Here is a 23,045-nt window from a genome sequence, read left to right on the forward strand (position 1 = left end):
CCCCCTTCTCGTGCTTTCTCTCCCTCAAATAATTTTTTTAAAAGACTCCATTAAAAACCAGAATTACAGGCCAATATCCCTGATGAACATAGATGCAAAAATTCTCAGCAAAACATGAGCAAATTGAACCCAATGATACATTAAAAAAAAAAGATCATTCATCATGATCAGGTGAGATTTATTCCTGGGTTGCAAGGGTAGCTCAATATTCTCAAATCAATCAACATGATTCACCATATTTAATTCACCACATTTAAAAAAAAAATTCACCACATTAATATAATAAAAGGATAAAAAACATGATCATCTCAAGAGATGTAGACAAAGCACCTGGCAAAGTACGATATCCATTCATGATAAAAATCCTCAACGAAGCAGATTTAGGGAACATACCTCAACATTATAAAGGCCATCTATGAAAAACCCACTAGCGGATATAATCCTCAATGGGGAAAAACTGAGAGCTTCTCCTTTAAGGTCAGGAACATGACAGCAACATCCACTCTCCCCACTGTTGTTCAACATAGTACTAGAAGTCCTAGCTGCAGCAATCAGGCAACAAAGAGACATAAAAGGCATCCAAATCCACAAGGGAGAAATCAAACTTTCACTATTTCTGCAGGTGACATAATACCCTATATAGAAAACTCAAGACTTCACCAAAAAATTGCTAGAACTGATATGCAAATTCAGTAAAGTCACAGGATATAAAATCAACCAACAGAAATCTGTTGCATCTCTATATACTAATAATGAAGCAGCAGAAAGAGAAAGTAAGGAATCAATCCCATTTACGACTGCACCAAAACCAAGATACTTAGGAATAAGCCTAACCAAACAGGTAAAACACCTGTACTCTGAAAACTACAGAATACTGATGAAAGAAATTGGAGATGACAGAAATGGAAAGACATTGGAAGAACAAATATTCTTAAAATGTCTCCATTACCCAAAGCAATCTTCACATTTAATGCAATCTCTATCAACATAGCAATAGCATTGTTCACAGAGCTAGAACAAATAATCCTAAAATTGTTATGGAACCAGAAAAGACCCCAAATAGCCAGAGGAAGGCTGAAAAAGAAAACCCAACCTAGGGGCATCCCAGTGCCTGACTTCAAGCTGTATGACAAAGCTGTGGTCATCAAGACAGGATGGTGCTGGCACAAAAACAGACACATAGATCAGTGGAACAGAACAGAGAATGCAGAAATGAGACTCTGTGGCTAACTTATCTTTGACAAAGAAGGAAAGAACATCCAGTGGAAAAAAGCCTCTTCAACAAATGGTGTTGGGAAAATTGGATAGCCACATGCAGAAGAATGAAACTGGACCCATTTCCTCACACCATAAACACAGATAAACTCAAAATGTATGAAAGACCTAAATGCGAGACCAGAATCCATCAAGATCCTAGGGGAGAACACAGGCAGCAATCTCTTCAACCTTGGCTGCAGCAACTTCTTGCTAAGACACGTGTCCAGAGGCAAGAGAAACAAAAGTAAAAATGAACTACTGGGACTTCATCAGGATAAAAAGCTTCTGCATAGCAAAGGAAACAGTCAACAAAACTAGAAGGCAACCCACAGAGTGGGAGATGAGAACTGCAAATGACACGTCAGATAAAGGGCTAGTATCCAAGATCTATGAACAACTTACCAAACTCAACATTCAAAGAACAAACAATCCAGTCAAGAAATGGGCAGAAGACATGAACAGACATTTCTCCAAAGGAGACACATACATGGCCAACAAGCACATGAGAAAATGCCCAACGTCACTGATCATCAGGGAAATACAAATCAAAACCACAATGAGATACCACCTCACACAGGTGAGAATGGGGAAAATGAACAAGTCAGGTAACAACATGTTGGCGAGGATGCTCTTACACGGTTGGTGGGAATGCAGGCTAGTGCAGCCACTCCTGAAAATGGAATGGAGATTCCTCAGAAAGTTGGAAATAGAGCTACCCTACGACCCAGCAAATGCACTACTGGGTATTTACCCAAGGATACAAAGATAGTGATCTGAAGGGGCACCTGCACCCTCACGTTCATAGCAGCAGTGTCTGCAATAGCCAAACTGTGAAAGGAGTCCAGATGTCCTTCGACAGATGAATGGATAAAGAAGATGTGGTACGTACACCGTGGTATTACTCAGCCGTCAAAATGTATGAAATCTTGTCATCTAAAGCAACATGGATGGAGCTAGAGGGTATGTTACACAAAATAAGTCAGAGAAAGACAAATACCGTACAATTTCACTCATGTGGAATCTGAAAAGCCAAACAACAAAAATAAAAGCAACTCATAAACACAGAGAATAAACTGGTGGTTGCTGGGCGGGGGGGCCAATGGGGGGGCGCAGGAGCTTGGGGCACAGATGAAGGTAGTACATCACAGGGACGAACGGGGCAGTGCAGGGAATGCGGTCAGTCCCGGTGTGATGACAGCGGGTGGTGCTGGACGGGACCACACTTGTCCTGATGTGCAGTGAGTGGCCGATGGACCGGTAGCCCTGGCACTAATATGACACCATACGTCAACTACACTTCACTTTACAAATTAAAAAGAGGGTAACATTTATTGAGTGTCTGCTCAGTGTAACACAGCTGCCTGCATCATGTAACCGACGCCCTTGAGAGCAGTCACAGAAGAGGAGACAAACTGTCTTTGTTGAAGCCACTTAACAACTAAATCTAACTCCCAGGATTTCTCTGAGGAATCTTCCCCTCTACTTGGATTATTTTCCATGTACGTCAAACATGGAAATAAAATATTTAAAGGAAATAGCAAAACCGAAGCACATGTAAGAGTGGAATTCTGAAATGAGTCAGTCCGGAACACGGCAAGAGCGTCGTCAGGAGGCGGGAACAGTACCTCATGGCAGGTGTCCTTATACAGCATCCGGGCTATGTCGGCCTGCTCGCTGTCTGCTGTAATTAAAGGCAGAGATTACCTATTACCAGCCATCGAGAAACACAAGACTGTCAAAAGCAATACAAACATTTACATGTTCTTTTGGTGTGACAGGAGTGGACGTATACCATTTTAAGTGAAAATGTCTATTTTAAAGTTGAGGTAGAACAACACTTTATATATAGGCGGCTTCCACGTTGCTTTCAACAGAGGCCTGAACATCTAGGTACAGGGCGGCCTCTTTGTTTCCCTGGGAATGACGAAGACGTTAACGTGGAGGATCCGAATAAGCCAAAGTGCTTATAAAAAGCCTCTCAACTAAATTTACCTATAAAACCATAAGGTATAATGTTTCACCATGTGGTGTGCCGAGTCTTTGGCCAGTCACTTCTATAAGCTCTAACCACATCACCAAATATTTTCGAGTTGCAACCTCGACATTATTGCTTACAAATCATTAAAGTGCGGTTTTGAATGTCACATTTTATCAAAGATATTTCCTGACATGAGACACGAATGACATGGAGAAACATGTACAGAAAAGAAAACCATTCAACCTCCATAGAAAATCACGGTGTTGTGGAGAAGCAGCTGGGCGTCCGCTTTGAATTCTTCGTAACTTCGGTACTTTCCCTCGTTCACCTTCTGTGGAGGACCAAGAGCAAGACGGCGACAGTTACCAGGGACAATTCTGGTCTGCGTTACACAAACAGGGTGAGAGCACAGGAACAGGAGAACATCCCAGAACGACACAGCGCAGCTGGGACAAGCCTGCCTGTGGCTGGAAGCGCGGGCAGCCACTGGCGACCCCTGCGCTAGGCTGGCTGCTGGCTGAGCTCCAGCGGCCGCGTGGGCCCCTGGACAGAGCGCCTCGGCCGGCATGCCAGGGAGACCCCAACTACACACCCGCCGCCTTGTAGCATGAAGACTAAGAAAAAGACAACTGTTCGCCTCTGTGACGCTTTACCATCACCGTGAAGACAATACACTTCTCATTCTGAATTGGAACTAGGAACTGAATTGTAAAGAATTTTAAATTAAAGTCCAAGGTGTTTCTCTGTGCACAAGACGGTGCAAGGGCTCCTCCGTCTACGCCAGAGGCTGTGCGGGAAGGATCTCTCCCAGGGGGCTCCCTGCTGCTCTGCCTTTAGCTGCCAGAGGGAAGGATTATGGAAGGAATCTGAGGGGATTTTGTGGAGGAGGCAAAGTTTTTAGAAGGGTATATGGCAAAGTAATTTAAAAGTAGCAGGGAGGGATGCCTGGGGGTTGAGCATCTGCCTTTGGCCCAGGGCATGATCCTGGGGTCCTGGAATCGAGTCCCGCCTTGGGCTCCCTGCAAGGGGCCTGCTTCTCCCTCTGCCTGTGTCTCTGCCTCTCTCTCTGTGTCTCTCATGAATAAATAAATAAAATCATTAAAAAAAAAAAAGTAGTAGGGAGGCATTTTCTTATCCTGGTGGTACTTTTAGGAAATCAGTTTGGAAATTAGAATATGAAGGCTTCTAAAGAATAACTAAGATCCTGCCTTTCTGCAGTTGTCCTTCCTTCCCAACGGCCTGGGAGAAACACCCTGATGGAGGTCCCTGTCCTGTCTGCCAGCGAGGGTCACAGGGCTTATTTACAAATATCCACCTATCTAAGCCCCACTCTGAGTTTCTGACTGCACTGGGTTCCCCGGATCTGATACATACCCAGGTGGAAAAGCCCTACCGCACACATCCAAAGCAACTTTGTGATTTTTGATGTTTGCACCATCATGGCCTGGATTTGGATCTGAACTGCAAGCTCCCGAAGATAGAAAAATCGTGTCTTCTTGTCTCTTTTCCCTACAGTGCCTGTTGTTCATGGACGGCCCCTGCTAAGCACCATCAGCCCACCTAGTACTCCCCACGATCACCCAGGGTCCAACGAGAGGAAGCTGGCAGGTGTCTCAGAGAGAGGAAGCAGCAGAGCAAAGTCAGGGCAGGGAAGGGCAGAAAGGTGGCTGTGCTCATCATGGTCCTTCGAGACCTTAGGGGTTAGGAGAAGAGGCTGTGCTTGAGGGCCTGAGACCCAGGGGCACGAGGTCAAGTGAGAGCTCCTGTTTCACCCCAGGCTCTGCAGCCACTGCACAGGGAACGACCTTCCTTTACCCTGGTCCTACTGAAGCACCTCAGTCCTTCCCAAGGCCAAGGGAGAGGAAGTCATTCCTGTGGCCTCCCTGTAAGCTGTTACAGACAACCACAAGATCCTGAATTCAAAATGACATGTAACGTACAGAATTAGTAATCCAGCAACCCTACTGGAAATGCATTGAAATGATCTACTGGATTTTACTGCAACTCATAATTACATATTAACAAATCCTCGGCTAGAACAGGTAACATTAAGAACTCTGAGCCAGTTCTCTGGTTATAACATCTGTGTCATTCAAGTCCCAAGACGCTAGTCCTATTCTCTAGCGCTTCCTGAGAGCCAGCCACTCCAGCCAAGAAACCATGTCCAGACGGGAGTCCTTGGATCTGGAGCAGCAAGTGGACCAGGCTACATGCCCCTTGTAGTCAGCAGGTACCAAGAACTCGCACATGGCTTACCACCAGGGCTTCTCAGAGAGGACAGCTGATGCGCACACAGAGCAAGCGCACGGCAGCCATGCGGCAGCAACACCCTCGAGGGCCCAGCCTGTTATGTTTTGGGAGGAGGGTGGGCAGCCACTCTATCAAGAAGGAATGGCAATCAGAAGCACGCACCGGCAGGAGCTACTGGGTCACCGGGAGCCCTGGGTGTATTGGGAACAGGCCAGAGGGCCTGGCTTTACCTCCTGGATGGTAGGGACGTCGACCGCCGAATGCACCAGCCTCCGATACATCGGGTGCTTGTTGTCCTTCCCCTTTTTGTTAAGGTCGATAGCCTGAAAGGTCATCAGACACATCAGATTTAAACACAGCTGGAGAGAGGCAAGTGAGACAATTTCTAAACAACAGAACTTATATACAGGGACTACATAGTTTACTATGACATTTTTAAGATTCTGATAGAACAATTACTTTGGAAAACTCCACTTCGTTTTGACACTACCAATCAAAATGTTCATTTTGACAAATGGAATTACACATGCAAAAACATTCACGTTTCCACAACGGGGAAAGGACCATAAAGGGGCCAGCTGACTGGATACCTTCCAACACCCACACACAAACACAAAGTCAAATGGAGACACAAATGTGAAACCTGAAATTACATAAATCCTGAAAGAAGACAGAGGCAGTACACTTCTGCACATCAACTTAGCAATATTTCTCTGGATATGTCCCCTGAGGCAAGGGAAACAAAAAGCAAAAATGAATGAAAAATTTCATCAAGATAAAAAGCTCCTGGGATCCCTGGGTGGCGCAGCAGTTTGGCGCCTGCCTTTGGCCCAGGGTGCGATCCCGGAGACCCGGGATTGAATCCCACATCGGGCTCCCGGTGCATGGAGCCTGCTTCTCCCTCTGCCTGTGTCTCTGCCTCTCTCTCTCTGTGTGACTATCATAAATAAATAAAAATTAAAAAAAAAAAAAAGATAAAAAGCTCCTGCCTAGCAAAGGAAACAGGTGACGAAACTAAAAGGCAACTTACAGAATTTAAGAAGATATCTGCAAATGTCTTATCAGATTAAGGGTTAGTATCCAAAATCCATAAAGAACCTATCAAACTCGACACTCAGAGAACAAATAAACCAATCAAGAAATGGGCAGAAAACATTAATAGACATTCTCTGGAGAAGACATCCAGATAGACAACAGACACATGAAAAAAATGCTCCACACCACACATCACTAGGGAAATACGAATCAAAACCACACTAAGATACCACCTCACACCAGACGGAATCACTAAAATTAACAACACAAGAAACAACAGGTGCTGGTTAGGATGTGGAGAAAGGGGAACCCCCCTCTTGCCCTGTTGGTGGGAACACAAACTGCTGCAGCCACTCTGGGAAACAGCGTGGAGGGTCCTCGGAAAGCTAGAAATAGAGCTACCTTACGACCCAGCAATTGCACTGCTGAGAATTTACCCCAAAGATACAGATGCAGTGAACCTCAATGTTCATAGCAGCAATGCCCACGACAGCCAAACCATGGAAGGAGCCCAGCTGTCCATCAACTGATAAATAAAGAAGATGATAACACACACACACAATGGACTACTACTTAACCATGAGAAAGGATGAAATCTTGCCATGTGCAACATCGTGGATGGAATTAGAGGGTATTACACTGAGTGAAATAAGTCAGAGAAAGACAAATACCACATGATTTCATGGGATCTAAACAACCAACCAAACAAACAAAAATAAACAGACTCTTTAATAGAACAAAGTGGTGGGTGCCAGAGGGGAGAAGGAGAAGGGTCAGAATAGGTAAAAGGGATGAAGAGGTACAAACCTCCAGTTATAAAAAGGTATGTCTCAAGGATGAACAGGGCAGCATGGGAACACAGCTAATAATACTGTCCTAACACCGTGTAGTGACAGATGGTGACTCTACTCATTGCTGAGTATTGAGCTCTGTGTACAAACGTGGAATCATGGTGTTGCACATCTGCCACTAATAGAATATCATATGCCAACTACACTGCAATTAAGGATTTTGAAAAACAAAAGATGAAACAAGAGAAATGTATTTGCAGAGAGTAACAGTGACAGTTTAATCTAAAGCAGCTAAAGAAAAAAAAATAAAGCAGCTAAAGAAATGTCCATCAAAACAAAACAAGCCTCTTATGGAATAATTCACCACACGAAGGCAGTACGGTGGCGGTGTCCTGCACCCTTTCCCCTGCTGTGGGTGGGTACGTGCCGGTCCTCACTGGTCAGGAAGGACCTTGGCTGGAGCTCGCTGAGACCCTCTGCAGGACTTACCCTCTCCTTCATGCGGGAGACGATGAACCGCAAGTATGTGCTCATCTCCTGTTTGTTTGTGTTTTTCTTCTTGATGCTCTGTTAAAAATAGAAAAGGCCAGATATAAAATATGATTATTTACCAGTCTGTATTCATGTAAAAGACTTTTACATATAAAAGATTACAGTATGCAAAGATTGTATCAAGAGATGCATTATTTCCAACATATCTGATACAGAGAAATCTTTTAAAAGTGCATAGCATTTGATGTGACAAAATGGAAAATATTATGTTGTACTTGGCATAATACCTTAGAGAAATATGCATTTTTTCTTGATATTTAGAACTTCAACCATTTCCAGATAAAACAAATGATGACATAATAATGACATGATGTAGAATCACTTACTTTACCAAGAAAATTAAAAATTAAAAAAGTCGGCCAAAACCCTTTAGGGAGCATTGTGAATCAGTAATACCGGATGGTGAATTTCGACACACACTAATCTTCATGTAGAAGGTCACTGGAGTCCACGTCACCTGTGAACTGTGTACAGCACAGCTGCACACCTAACTTCTGTTTTAAGAGTTATGGGCTCTCTTTGGTAATAACTCCAATTTCCATTAGCCTGACCTGCAAAGCCAATTAGGTTCTCCAATCTGTCTCTGAAAACCTAAATTCATGTGATGAGGCAAAGACAGGATTCTACCTTTTGTGTCATTTCTAGGCAGCTAGGAAGCAGGGACAAATGTCCTGTTTCCTCCATTGAGACTGAGGCCTCCCGGCAGAGCCCTGGCCCCGCGGACTGGGTGTGGTCGGTACGTCCCAGCTGCCCTTGCCCCCTCGGGCCCCCAGAGGACAGTCCTCCGCCCCTTGGAGTCGTGGCTCCCAGAGAACTGTGCCACCAGGGAAGTCCTCCTCATGGTCACAGACTGCAGGAAGGAGCTAAGAATTCTTTGCTGTGGCTAAGTGAACTGATGACCCCCACACACAACATGAAAAATGGACATTTTCTTCCTAGAGATGTGGTTTCATGCCCTCTGTGTTTAAAGTGTTCCCTTCCCAGGATGCCTGGCTGGCTCAGTTGCAAGAGCATGCAACTTTTGATCCTGGGGTTGTGAGTTCAAGCCCCATGACGGGTGCAGAGAGGACTTACATAAAATTTAAAATAATAAAAATACACTGGCCCCTTCTTTCCACTTCTCACCTGGACTCTGGCCTAGAGAATTACTGCTTCTGTTGCACTCGACTCTATTTTATGACCTGTGCACGCACACAGCTTCTAATTTATGCCCACTACAGAGCGGTTTCAACACCATCCATCCCCAGAGACACTGGTGGGACGTCTGTAAGCAGAAGTCGGACCTCCCCGTTGAGCACACGAGCTGACATTTCTGAGGGAAGGCCCCTGTGCTCGTATCTGTGTGTTCACTCCCGCATTTGCTCACGGACCAGGTGGCTGTGACGTGCAACCGAGACCAAGCACCCGCAGTATTCGCATGGAGCTCACCACACAGGGCATCTCCCCGGACTCCAGGGTTACAGTCTTTGGGGCAAGGGGCAGTTCTGGCGTAGCTGTGGACCTTCATGTCTAACAAGACCCAGAGCAACACGTGGGAAGCTGCTCCGTCCAGTAAGCCGGCACCTCAGGGAAGGGACAGCTGTGTGCACCTGCTCCCCACACAGGAGGGTAGGGGGCTGTCAGGGGCCTCAGGGGATGCAGGGCATGGTCAGCTATGTGTGACGCTGGACCAATGTTTTTGCAACATGGATATCCTCCCATGCACTGCTTTCTACACTGAATGAACACCTGGAGGGACTGTCAGATACATGGATGGCAAAGGGTAAGAGGCCAAGCAGGCTGTTTTCCTCACCTTTTGGGACACCTGCATTCTCTTAAAAAGAGAAGAGAATGAAAATGAAAGCTTTCAGCTACATGCTCTATCACATTAACTCCAAAATATTCTGGATATGTTCCTAAAACCACTGATCCCAAATACCAGTCTGATATTTAAATCACAAATTTGTGTAAATTCAAATAAAACAGCAACCTACATCAGGTTACAAAGTCTTATAACACCATCTGTGGAGTTACGGTTGTTTTAATGGGTGACATGTAATTTAGGGGAAATACACAACCAACACTTCACGCAACGAACTAGAATTTCAGGGCTCACTCCGTACTGCTCCAAACTCCCCTCGATGAAGCAGAGTGGGAATGCCCTCCTCCCAAGGTCTCCGTTTCAATACCTCAAGCTCCACCTGGGGAGCCCCTGAACAGACGGGTGTGGAGTGGGGACTCTGGGGACAGTGGCCCTCTCCAGGCTACAGGGCATTCCGCATCTGTGCAGGAAGATGGTTTTTCCTCACTGTGCTCTCAACATCAACCTACAAAGTACTTCGCTGTTTGTTAAAACTTAACCCCCTTGGTTTTGTGTTTTTTAGAACCTTAGAAAATAAATCGATTCAAACATCTCTTCTGGTAACGAAGGCTCTCCTGAAGATGTAGATGGACTGCAGTGCACGTGAGCACTGCCGAGGACACGGGGTTCTGGGCCTCATCTGCCCTGGGCACCCCCGGGGGTGGCAGGCACCTGCTTCCCACACCTGCAGGCCGTGGGGCTCGCTGGGGGCGCTCACGCCAACAAGAGAGAGACCCTGAGCGCACGCGGCCTCTCCCCACAGCTCTAAGAGACAAAATATTTGCCACAAGATGCTTCCGCACTTGCTCATCTTGTGAGCTTGCTTTCTGACACTTCCCTGTTTTAATTTAGAGGTTTAATATTTCACTGAAGAAATGAATGGAGCATTGCAGCCTCTGTAGGATGGCACCATATGACTTGTGAGGCTTTCCTAGGTGACGTGGTATGAGCTGCCCATGTGACAGTCACAGCACTGTTTCAACTGTGCCTGTCAGCCAAACCAAGACATTCAAAGTGACTTAAGAAAAACCCACTTTAACAGAAATTGGAGTAGCTTCTAAGGTAAATGATATTCTGTTTGTAACATAAGTAAGACAGCTCTTAACGGCAAGGTCAGAAAAACAAAAATAATGCAGGTGTGCTACAAACGTGTGAGACACCCTCTAAAGTGAGATGCTCTCAAGCACACAACAGATGACCAAGGGGCTGCGTTCCTCTATGGGGAGAAAATAACAGAAAATCTCAAACATCTTCCCGAGTATGGGATTCTTACCACTGTCACAAACAACTGCTGAGGCCAGAGCAACCCGGATGAGGCCAGGTGGATGCCACAGGGAAAACACAAACCAAGCAACGCAGCCACACTCAGGACCTCACAGTGGTTCTGGCGAGAAGAAGGCACGAGTCACCTTTGATCCTGTCAAGGCTCCTCCTCAGCTGATTCCTGACCACGATGCCCAAGCAACGCTAAAGAACACATGCTCAGGACAGAATGGTCTGGAATCCTTAGTATTCCTTAGAGATCCAGCTTTTCAGCTGCAGAAACGTATTTTAGCAAAAAAAGAACTTGTGGAAATAGCATCTCAACACACCTGGTACCCAAATGAGAAAACTGTGCCATCAGAGATCCAGGGATGTTTTCCTCAGATCATGAATCTGTGCCACTAGAGTGGACCAAACCCACATCCCCCAGTCTGTGACTAACCAAGACGGATCCCTAGCATCCGTAATATTTTTCCTGTCATAGGGCTAGACCAGCAGTCAACAAACCTCCTCTGTGAAGGGCCGTTAGTAACTATTTTAGGCTCTGAGGACATAAGGTTGGGGTCTGTCCCCACCACTCAACCTTGCACTCATAATTAACACGTGCACTGCACAAGCACAGCTGTGTTCTAGTAACACTTTGGGATACTGAAAACTGAATTTCTTATGATTTTCACAGGTCACAAAATATTATTCCTTTTTGATTTTTCTTCAACCATTTAAAAATGTAAATCCCATTCTAAACTCACGAACAGTACGCAAACTGGCAGACCTGACTTGGTCCGTGGGCTGTACTTTGCCAACCCCTGGACTAGACTCTGTTCTGTGAAAACAGCGTCCACACTGGTCCGGCTCAGCCAAGTCTTCACCACGGTCTTGTACGATATGCGGCACAAAGTAAGTGCTCAACAAAGACTAGCAGGTGAACTGCTGGTCGTTGTTACCAACTTCACTGCCTACTAGAAAAAATATTCTATACAGCTGAACTCAACTCAAGCACAGAAAAGCCTTCCAAATGTGAAACACTTATTCACAGCCAAGCTGTGTCAGCATTCTCTGGCCACTATAAACCGTTTTATTTATTTGTGGTGTCTATACCGCCTCACCACCAGCTGACACCTAAATACCGCCTTGGCCTCCAACCACAATGTGCGTGAGCTCCCAGACATCTGGGGCACCTGCTGGAAAGTCCTCGGCCCCAACGCTAAGTTCTCAACAAGCACCCAGGCGACTGTGGTGCAAGCAGCCTCTAGTGTTGCTTCAGAAAGACACACATCTGTGTATAAATTACCCATATTACTCAAGGAATCGGGAAGCTCCAAGCTCTCCTCAATAACTATCTGTGATCGCAGTGAACATCATCTACACGTAAACTGCCTGTGTTGTTAGGGAAATCAGAGGCCCTACATGCAGTAAGTACTCTCCGCAACCACCTGTAATGATGGGCTACGAAAGAATCCTCGTTTGTAAGAAACCCGGTAACTGAGACGTGCACAGCAGAGCTGGCCTTGTGGACATGGCCCAAAGTCCGGCCACTTCTCCTTCCATAACTCAGGGGTCCCAGGAGCCCCTTAAAGACAATCATTTACCAGGCTAATTTTCTAAAAATATACCTGTGTTCAGTCTTTGTCACACCCCACTGCCAACATAGGGACGTTAACTCTCCTCTCCAAGACCGGAGGGCAAAGCACCCATCTACTGCCAGCGTGGAGGGATGAAAACGCGGAGTGCCCACTTCTGTATGTGGAACGCACCGCGTGTAACCACATGGGTCCCCCTGTGGCTCTGGCCTAAGTCCCAGAGCCATTTGCATCTGGCTTCCTGGCAGTAGCTTTTTTTTTTTTTTTTGTACTTAAAGGGATTACAATTTAAGTTTTAACCCTCCCTTACACTGTCTCCTTACTCACAGGTAAAAGCTGGAGGTCAGAGGGTGAGTCAAACTAAGAAGAGCATGCTGAGCTGGATTCCTGGAACCCGGCCCTCCCGAGTTGGGACGGGAGCCCAGAAACCCCGACGCAGAGTTTCCAGACTACTTGACCGCGACTCACAAACAGCACGGAACGTTACTCCAGCTGTCCCTACACTTCATTGTTACGACGGCAACTCCTTCCTGTCTGATTGAGGCAATGTGTTTTGCCTCAGTTCAGATGATACGATCAGCTTTGTAGCAGCCGACATATCAAAGCACAGTCTCAAATTAATTCCACATGCCACAAAAATGACTGGAATGGTAAAAAGAGGCCGTATTTCTACACCCACTACATCCTCATACTCACAAAGAAATCGCTCAACTACCAGCTAGGGAGAGAGGAGGGTGCTCCACACGTCGAGGACTCTCATCCCGACATCAGACGCCCTCGTGGCGGGCGTGTGGGTTCCTCTGAGCGTGTTCCACGGGTGGGAGAACAGGAAAGGGACATCCAGGGACACGTTATGGAACACAGGTCTTAGGTCTTACATCGACTTGTTCCTTTTCCCTCCTACATGACACTACAGAACAAGACTGGAAACACCCGGGCAGCAGGGACTCTTCCGTGGGATGTGCTTCCCCACTCTCTTCTGAACATCGGGTACCCGCCCCAGGGCTCGGGTCTCCTCCTCTGCTCCGTAAGGCCGTCAGCCACAGGAACACTACCGGCCTCCCTCCCACCTCGTCCCCTCCTACCGCAGACATCTGCAGAGACAATAAAAGGTAACTGTGCCCATTTTGTCAATAGTTTAAGTTCATCAATACTGGAAACATCAAATGAGCATTTGTGTCTCTAGATTAAGTTGGAACCATTCTGATGTAGAAACTGGCTCAACTATCGTCTCTTAACCCTCAAAGGTCAGGTTTAATTAAAATTCACCCATTCAGCAAAAGATACATCAGGAAGAACAAATAATGTACCACCACCCAAAACACTTCACACCCAACTCCAAGCTTTCTGACAGGATGTTAAACTCATCATGGGAGACAATGCAGAAAACGTGTGGTTTTCTATCTTGTTTGGGTCCAGGTCATTTTATAAAGACGTTAGACCACAATACATGAGATTTTATAGTTTTAGATGCTAGATCTAATTTGTAACACTCTCTGGCTGGAACAATATTCCTGTCACCTTTTCCTACTGTCAGGCCTGTGATGAAGAGTTCAGCAGCCTCAGAAAGGACTTGGTTCAGAAAAAGATCTCCCCCTCCCCCCCAAAAAAGAAAAAGATCTTCTCAAAAGTAATTTTGTTTTTTATGAGTATAAAAATATGATCCAGTTGGCTTTAAAAACTGTAAAATATATTTGGTTACTGTTCATTTTGTATTTTTAAAATAATACTTTGTCTACCATAAAACAAACAAACTAAAAAGCTTCTACTTCTATTTAAAAATCAAATCTCATTCTACATTCATTAATATGGTTAAAATCTGACTTACCTACATTCAGGGTGAATGTATTAATAAACTTCCCACACTGACAGAGGGAAACAGACCAGAAGGCAAGGACAGTTACACTTTCATGGTAGACACAGGAAGGACAGGTTTTCAAAACAGGTTCATTTACCATTTTGTCCTATTCATTCTGAACATTAAATGAATGACCTCCCTACTTTGGAAATTAAAAAAGACCTATACTGCCTACACACCAAAAAGAATGAAAAATGGATTCACAAGTAAATTTCTATCTTGAGTTTCAAGAAATAGCTTTCATCATGATTTTTTTAGCTGTCTCAGCAAACAGAAGTTACAGTGCAGATGACTCCACATAGCTCACCCAGAACTAAGCTGACATTTACAAGTCGGGGCCAATCCGTCCGACTCCAGGTGGCCCCTCATGGCAACAGAGTCCTGGTTTAGCATTAGTTAAAAACAGTGAAGTGGGATCCCTGGGTGGCGCAGCGGTTTAGCGCCGCCTTCAGCCCAGGGCGCGATCCTGGAGACCCGGGATCGAGTCCCATGTCAGGTCCCGGTGCATGGAGCCTGCTTCTCCCTCTGCCTGTGTCTCTGCCTCTCTCTCTGTGTGACTGTCATAAATAAATAAAAATTAAAAAAAAAAACAAAAAACAGTGAAGTTCCTTCATTTCCGTTATCTACCAAATAGAAATGCGGGTCGTGAGCCTGATAAGCCTGCTCGCACGCCCACTGGACACATGCGCCCAGGGCTCCCACAGGGCAGCGGGGAGAGGACACTCCAACCCCACAGAAAGGTCTGCCAGGGAGCATGTACCGGCCCCAGGAGCGATCCTAGGGTAGCTCAGAAAACATCCGTGTGTCCATATATTAAAAAAAAAAAATTCAAAACGTTATCACCAAACATTATTATGATGTTCACCAGCAGAAGTAGAAGCCAGAAAGCATGCGGTGCATGCACACATATGAACATCTGCATACGTATGCAAGCACACACCGGCACGGACAGGAACACTGACATGCAGCATATGTTCACACAATGCAACTGCCACATGCATGTGCACGTGTACATGCAACACAGATGCACAAAGAAACCCCTAGTCCCACATCTAAGCACATGCACACACACACATAACACACAGACAGCCATGCATGGACACATACGAACACATACATGTGTGTGCCCACACACACACACACATATGTAGGCTTATGCACACACACAGGCCTGCCTTCCATAACTGAAGCGCGAAGGATGAGGTGATTTTGTAATTCGAAAACTATATAAAAATGAAGCAAAACTGAAATGACACATTCATTTGTATCCCATCACACTGGTAACAAAGACCTGAGAAATACTTTCATGTTGGCATAAACGGGTCTAATCTTCTAAAGGGCAATATGGTGATTTTTATCACAAATTAAAATGTGCCCATCCTTTAAATTTATGAATTCTACCTCAATAAACTTATCCTGTGAAGGTGATCACACAGAGTGACATAAATATGTTATTTATACGTTAAGTTTCTTTCCTTTTAAAAGATACAACTGACTACACTGTGTATTACAGATTTATCTTTTAGACAAATAAAATCTTAAAAGCTATTTCACTTAAAGGTTATGATTTTCTAATTTTTTTCCTGAAATATTCATGGCTATTTTAGGCATATAAAATTCAAATACACTTGACTATAACAAAATACAAACTTCATTTGCACACAGAAGTAACTCATAGCGAGACGACTGCTCTCAAGTGTCATGGTTCTGGGCACAGTGGGACGAGTCCCCTGACAGAGTTTCAGCGCGATCCTGCTGATCAGACAGGATAGTGGGGATGGTGGGAATGTGCATCAGGAGGAAGTAAACTGAGGCAACACCCTTGTAAAGAAACCTGGGATAGTGCTGACCTGTGCGGATACACACTACATTCGGTCATGTGCTTGAAGTTATGCAAACACAGAACAAATGGATGGGCACACACACACACACGCACACGGGGAGGGGTCTGTGAGGACATCCACCTGCTGTGTCATACAATTTCTGGAAATGTCATTTTTAACTTATCCTTCTCTAAATTATTTGAATTTTTCATAGCAAACTATAAAAGAAATAATTTTAACTCCCTCCCTTTTTGTAATGAAGGAGAGTTCCATGTTAGAGTGCTAAACAGTACGTTACTAGAATTTTTTTCAGAGCAAAATGTTAACATGACATTCAAAGGTTACTTTTCAAGAACAATCTATTGTGTCTCTACAGTTTAATTATTTTTTAGAAAAGCAGATATTCCAAAGAAATATCCTCAGGGTCGTGAGATTCTTGAGATTATGAATGTTAATAAAATTATTTTAAATACAGAAAACTTCCTATCATTGCCTTCTTAAAATATCTGGAGGTAGTCCGATACAGGAGACAAAGCTACTTGAACTGAAGCAAATCTGGATAAGGCTAACTGCTGGCTGACAGAGACCAATTCTCAGGGACATTTTCATCGCCAGAGTGGACAGAGTATACATAATAGGAACAAAAGTCTTCCAATTGCTGTAAAATACTAGAAATCCTCAAGTTTAGGTAGTAATGGATGACTTCCACCTACTATTTCAACTTGCACTGGAATATGGCCCTGGGCATCTTATCTTCAAAATCTGTCATGAGTGTAAGTGGTTCATCTACGCTCTTTCTAAGCCCTGATTGGAAAGGAGACTGGAGAGACTATTCTGATCTGCAACCACGTTCTTTGGTCCCAGTCTATAGACTCTCTGGCTCATTAAGTGCAAGAACATTTAGATCGCCTCCTTTTAGATCACAAAAATGGTTTTACTTCAAGTTTTGACGCTGTTTAAAAAAACAAATCAACTACAAGATATTTAAAATCTCATTAGAATTTCAAGATTCTTATTACCCCTTCTCCCGGAATACCGGTTCTTCCCGGATACCGCTAAGCATGTATCTTTTTCTTGACTGTAAAGATTAAAACGATAGAACAGATCCTACACAGAAACAACTATTTCTTTAGATGTTTTAAAGCTCAAAATAAAACTCCCCATCCCCAACCCAGATGCAGGCTTTCTGAGCCTCCCAGAGTGACTTCTGCTCTACGAAACCAGTGTGGAGTCATGAGTTTTTACTGACTCCGCATCCCCGCAGCAAGCTTAACTCTCTCACAACATGGGCAAGTCCAGACTGACAAGGACAAAAGGAAAACCAAAGGATAGAAAGTAAAACAGATGAGGTGCGCTGAGCTCTGCTGCGGCTACCGTGTTCCTATGTGATCCGGTAACTCTCTGAAATTTAACAAAAACCATCTGGTCAGTAAAAGTAGAGCAAACACATGGAAAATGGGACTTGACAACCTGACAGTGAATTCCTACAAAAGTAGCATTAGACATTTTCTTTACAAGTGTAATTGTTCAATTTCCTCTCAGGAATATAAAATATCCACAATACAGTTTAACCCATCTTCAAAAGTCCTACCTAGCGTTTTTGCTCAAAGTCTGTACTATGAAAGCTATGGCTGTAAAGACACCTGCCTGTCAGCAACTACCTGAGTTCCAGATCCCTCCTGAGCAACCCAGTTCTTTTGTATTTTTACTGCCATTGCTATTGTTCCTCAGATTTCATTAAGAACTCGTGTCAATTGTTATAAGAAAACAGATATTTGTTTTTAAAATGCATAGTCAAATCCATAAGAATATGAATATTAATACAGTTCTCACACCCCCAATTAAACCAAGTGAAGTACACTGAGGTAACATACTGAGGGTATACAGTGGTGCTCCTGAGGGAAAGTACACTGAGGTAATAATACACAGAGCGTGTACGGTGGTGCCGGTGAGGGGAAGTACACTGAGGTAATACACGGAGCGTGTACGGTGGTGCCAGTGAGGGGAAGTACACTGAGGTAATACATGGAGGCTGTACAGTAGTACCACTGAGGGGAAGTACACTGAGGTATTTCATGAGTGTGGACAGTGGTGCTGGTCAGATCAAGTGTACCTAGGTAATAAACAGAAAGTGTACAGTTGTGGTGAGATGAAGTCTACTAAGAAATTACTAAGCCAAAATTACTAAGACAATACTAGAAGCTCATCATCCTGGCAGGTTATTTAAGATGCAACTAAAGAAGGAAAATATTATGAAGATACAACTCTTTTACATTATTAACAAATATTTAACTGAATAATACAAAGTATATTCAGCAACTGAGCCCATCAGTAACCTAGGCAACTTGTGTGATTTCAAATATGGATCATAGTAAATACAAATACAAAACAATAGAGGTTGCAATAAAATAACCCCTTACTAATCACCATCAACGCCATATGCAATATACTCTGAAGGCGTCACACATCACTTGTACGCACACATACCACGTTCTACAGCCAACAAGCACAGTCCGTTATACTTCTCACTAGGGAAGTAACAGGAAGGAAAATAATTGTGGTAAAGTCCCTATTTATCCTACCAGACTATTTCATTTTGCTTTAAGTAATTAGAATGCTTTAGAGACAACTGCCCCATCCCTCCACCCTCCAAATAAAATACAAGTGAAGAATCAACTAACCCATGATATAACAGAAAATAAAGGTGACATTACATGGATATAAAATGGGAAGTAGATACAAAATTTTCCAACAACATGCCTTTTGCTGGCTGTGTTTTCTCAGTGGAGAGGACGGATTGAAGCGAACCTGGTGTTCCTTGATTTCCAAAGGCTAGCCATGACAGGAGTCACACAATCCAGAGGCAAGTGTGACAGGGCAGAGAGCATATTTTTATGTGACTGGAACTTTCTATGGTCCATACCCTGAATATGTTAGGTGTTCTGGGGTTTGCGCTAAAGAGTGCTGTGTTCATTCACCATCATTTCAGCAGATAACCCCCACCCTCCAGTCCATCATCCATTCACCTGGCACGCCCACCTGGGGTATCTTGCACAGCTATTATCAGTGAATTCCAACCCTCTGACCAGCACATGAAAGCTCATAGGTACTCACCCTGCATACTGGGCACTGCCAGTGACTACTGCTGTCTCTAAGCCTGTACTCATCAGACAAACACTTGGAATGATACACACGAAAACACAGGTCACATATCAACACCTCTCCAGGCAAATGGCATTCAAAACAATACCAGTCATGATTTTCTGTTTCCCAGTCCTACAAAAAATACAAAATAATTTTGTATGACATTTTGTCAATATCTGCAATGACTAAGAACAAAATTGAAACTAAAGTCCATCAGAAGTTAGGCATTAAAAACAATTTTAGACATTTACTGTGTTAAAACAAGAGGGAAAAAATACCTAGAAATTTGCCCCTTTAAATTTTGAATTTCTTTCCTAAACAGTATTAATAATCAGAATATTTTAAGGTGATCTGATAGTAAAACCAGCCCAAATGAAGCAAGTCCAGAGCCAATCCCAGTTCTAATGTTATCTTTCAGTTTTTAAAATATAATCTATGGAATAATTTATTCAATAAACTGAATACCCTAAACCAACACCTATAACTTCATATTTCCAATAAACAAACCTCTGTTTTGTTCTGCACTTTAAACAAAATACAGTAAGTACTTAGCACGCTGTGAGAACAGAGAGAATAGTAATAAATGGTGATGCTCACTATTCTTAGCTTCTCATCCATGGTATTGGATGCGTTATTGAAAATAACATTAATCAGAATGTCCATGTTCTGACAGTTGTCAAATTTTCAGGGTCTGTTGAATTTGGAAAAATAAATTGAAAATGTGAAACTAAGGGTTTAATCACATTCTCCAAAGGACATTACCATAAATGTAATGAAACAAAAAAGCAGCAGGCCTGTTTTCTTATTGGGACTATCCCTGGAAACAAATGAGCATAAGGGCAGGTGCTCTTAAACATTCTCTGTTACACTCTGTGTTTGTACAGCCAATGCCATTTAACAAGAAACAGAAAGATGTCATCAGTTGTCTTAATTTAGAAGTAATTCATTAATTCATTCCTCATAAATATCACTCTTTGCTTTTATAAAAAAAAAAATACCTGTATTAAGAGTGATGGATTAACTCTCCACCTTCCTCTGCAGATGTGGTTAAGGAATGAACGAGGGTCAAGCCCACACGTGGTGCAATCAAGGCCACTTTCAACAGGGACCCTGAAAGTCCAGGCATAAGCTCCGTCGTCATTTTTCTTTTCATAAATCACTGTCTACAGTCTGCTTCTGAGGTTGGGCACTTTTTATGTTTTCACTTGGGTCAGTTACTCCCCCAACAGATGGGCTTCAGCCTGGCCCCTGTTTAGGAAGCACTGACTCCCCTATGGTACCTAAGGTCCGAACCTGTCACTGCTTGACCTCATGAGAGGCCTTCAAAAGAGAAGAGAGTCACTTATGCTCCCAAATGCATGTCTTCCTACCCATATTCAGGGTCATGGCTGGAGGACATTACTAAATTCCACAAAAATGTAAATTTTTGGTTTGCTTATTAAAAAAAATCTATATTGACAAAAGTAATAAAAAAGCATGACTATTTCTGGTTATTTGCTGAAGATGTAGATACGCTGCAAACTTACTTTGGTGGAGTGATTTCAGTCAGAGTACTTAAGATACTGAGTTAACACAAAACCCTGAGGTGCCCATGGTAGAAGAAACGAAGCTCACCAAGTTGGACACAGACTATGTGTGTGGTGCATGGCCGTGACAACGGTCACTGAGGGCGCCCATCTCACAGGGCTCGTGTGGGAAGCTGCACTTTGGCTATTATAAGTTTGTCTCATAAACTGTTGACAAATTGGTTTTCAGTAAGGATAACACAGTTTGTTCTATTTTTAATTAACCAAACTCTTTCCCAGTTCGAAATGGAGCCTTTCAGAATATTTTCTTCACAGCTGTTCAGAAACATCTTCAAGGATTTCGGTGGCTTATATTTGATTCATTATGAACAAAAGAAACTGCCATCCCTCATCATTTGATTTTTTCTTTTTTGCAGTAATTCATCTTCCTCTAATTCTCAAAATGGCAGGCACTCAGGTCAAGACAAGGCAGCAGGAGAGCATACCACTGGCACACAGCTCAGGTATCTCTGGTACCTCCTGCCTTCCTCTGACCCTCTTCTTTCCATCCCACTGAGACATGCAGATGGAAGTGCATCTCTCTTCACCAGAGTGAAGTTCTCCACAACGATTGTAAGAATGAAACTATAACTCAAACAAAGTAAAAGTAGAGGAATACGTGGAAACCTGTTCATACAATAGCATGTATGTGCTGTTCATTCTGTTCACGACAGCAGCAGCTGCTCAGAACACACAAATGCAAAAGTCAAGTTCAAAAGTTAATAGATTTTTAATCCAGGGAATGTTGTTATGGATATAAATCATATAAGCATGTTTGTTATAGGCAGAGTTGCCTACAGTTTGTCTTTTAGTAAACAGAATCCATTGATATAGGACTTTTGACTAATACTTAATGTATGCCAAAAAGATAAGCATGCATTTTTACTGGATTTTCCCAGGTGTCAGCAACTACTCTAGACAGAGCCTGGTCAACAGCACATTATATGAAAGGACACTCCAATACTTCAGAAAGCTTTAAAAATGCAAACTTACTAGCATAAAATCCAAGACTAGAAGCAATGTAAAGACAGTATGATTTTAATGAATAACTCTAGCAAGAATAAACTAAGATAGCCTTAAAAAAAAAAGATGGAAATGTAATACAAAAAAAAAAGGCAGAATTATAAAGTAAAATAACATAGTGCAAAATTAGTTCACCTTGTTTGGGGCTGCTGTCCTGGAGAAAGGCTGCATACTGTAGGCCTTTCAAAATAAAAACAAAATAATCTTGGTCTCTCTACTACAACTTTGCTCAAATCAGGCAATACACAGAGCTAAAGGGATTTTGTACACAAACTATTATTTGCTATACAACTTACATTATTTTGTAGATGATATCAGTTGAAAATCTACGAATGTGCTAATCATCAATGAAAAGACAGTAGCATGCAAACTCAAGAGTCATTACTAGTTTAAGAGGAAATTCTTACACTAACACAAAAGCTACAAATGGACAAAGAGAAAATTCAGAGAATTCATGTGCCATGAAACCTACAGTGATGTTAGGAAAACATTTTACTGATAAATTCAGTTCAATGCCATCGTAAATTTGCATGAGACCATGAATATATGTCTTTTAGATCTGAAACTGGTTTGAGGCTGGATTTTTTTTTTCTTTTTTTTTTTTTTTAAACTTGGGAATGATGAATGTGAACATGGTAAACTCAATACTTGACCACAGTGTGAGATTCACACAGCTGTGTCCAGAACCTAGAACAAAACCGTCCCCCATCTAGAAGCAGCCCGTTGACCTACATCCATCACCATGGACAGCGTTTGGTTAAGACTGGAGCCACAATGGTGCAAATCCTGGCTCCGGCCTTCATGGGCTCTGTGATCTAGGAGAACAATACTTAGCTTCTCTGTGGGTCATTTTCTATCTGTAAAACGAACAAAATAATAATGCCTCGTTTATAGGGATTTGTAAGGATGAAAACTCACAAAACGCTTGCTGGTTAATGAGACGATCTGCCTGCTATAGTGCACAAACACAACATGGTGTTTGTAACAGTGCCCATGTGAGCTTCTTTCTCCCAACTTTAAGTTCCTGAGACAGCTGACACAGCACTTCTGTAAGCTGGACAGAGCCAGAGATACTGCTGACTTGAT

The 23,045-nt window shown here is 43.3% G+C and overlaps 1 protein-coding gene across 25 annotated transcripts in view; it reads right to left on the reverse strand.

The window, feature by feature from the left end:
- The window catches only part of ZMYND11 (zinc finger MYND-type containing 11), a 131,042-nt gene that overhangs the window by 17,060 nt on the left and 90,937 nt on the right, over positions 1-23,045 (reverse strand). For 11 of the 25 annotated variants that reach the window (XM_072826002.1, XM_072825999.1, XM_072825988.1 and 8 more), the window contains 6 exons: positions 22,095-22,139; positions 19,342-19,503; positions 7,801-7,878; positions 5,716-5,808; positions 3,479-3,566; positions 2,883-2,938 (listed from right to left, as the gene is read on the reverse strand). In XM_072826002.1, the coding sequence (XP_072682103.1) occupies positions 2,883-2,938; positions 3,479-3,566; positions 5,716-5,808; positions 7,801-7,878; positions 19,342-19,503; positions 22,095-22,139 (522 nt within the window). Of the gene's footprint in view, positions 1-2,882; positions 2,939-3,478; positions 3,567-5,715; positions 5,809-7,800; positions 7,879-19,341; positions 19,504-19,968; positions 20,058-22,094; positions 22,140-23,045 lie in introns of those variants that run through there. The other 14 variants (XM_072826004.1, XM_072825997.1, XM_072826005.1 and 11 more) reach the window with 6 other exon arrangements.

This window comes from Canis lupus, chromosome 5 (assembly GCF_048164855.1).
Source record: "Canis lupus baileyi chromosome 5, mCanLup2.hap1, whole genome shotgun sequence".
Lineage (NCBI taxonomy): Eukaryota > Metazoa > Chordata > Mammalia > Carnivora > Canidae > Canis > Canis lupus.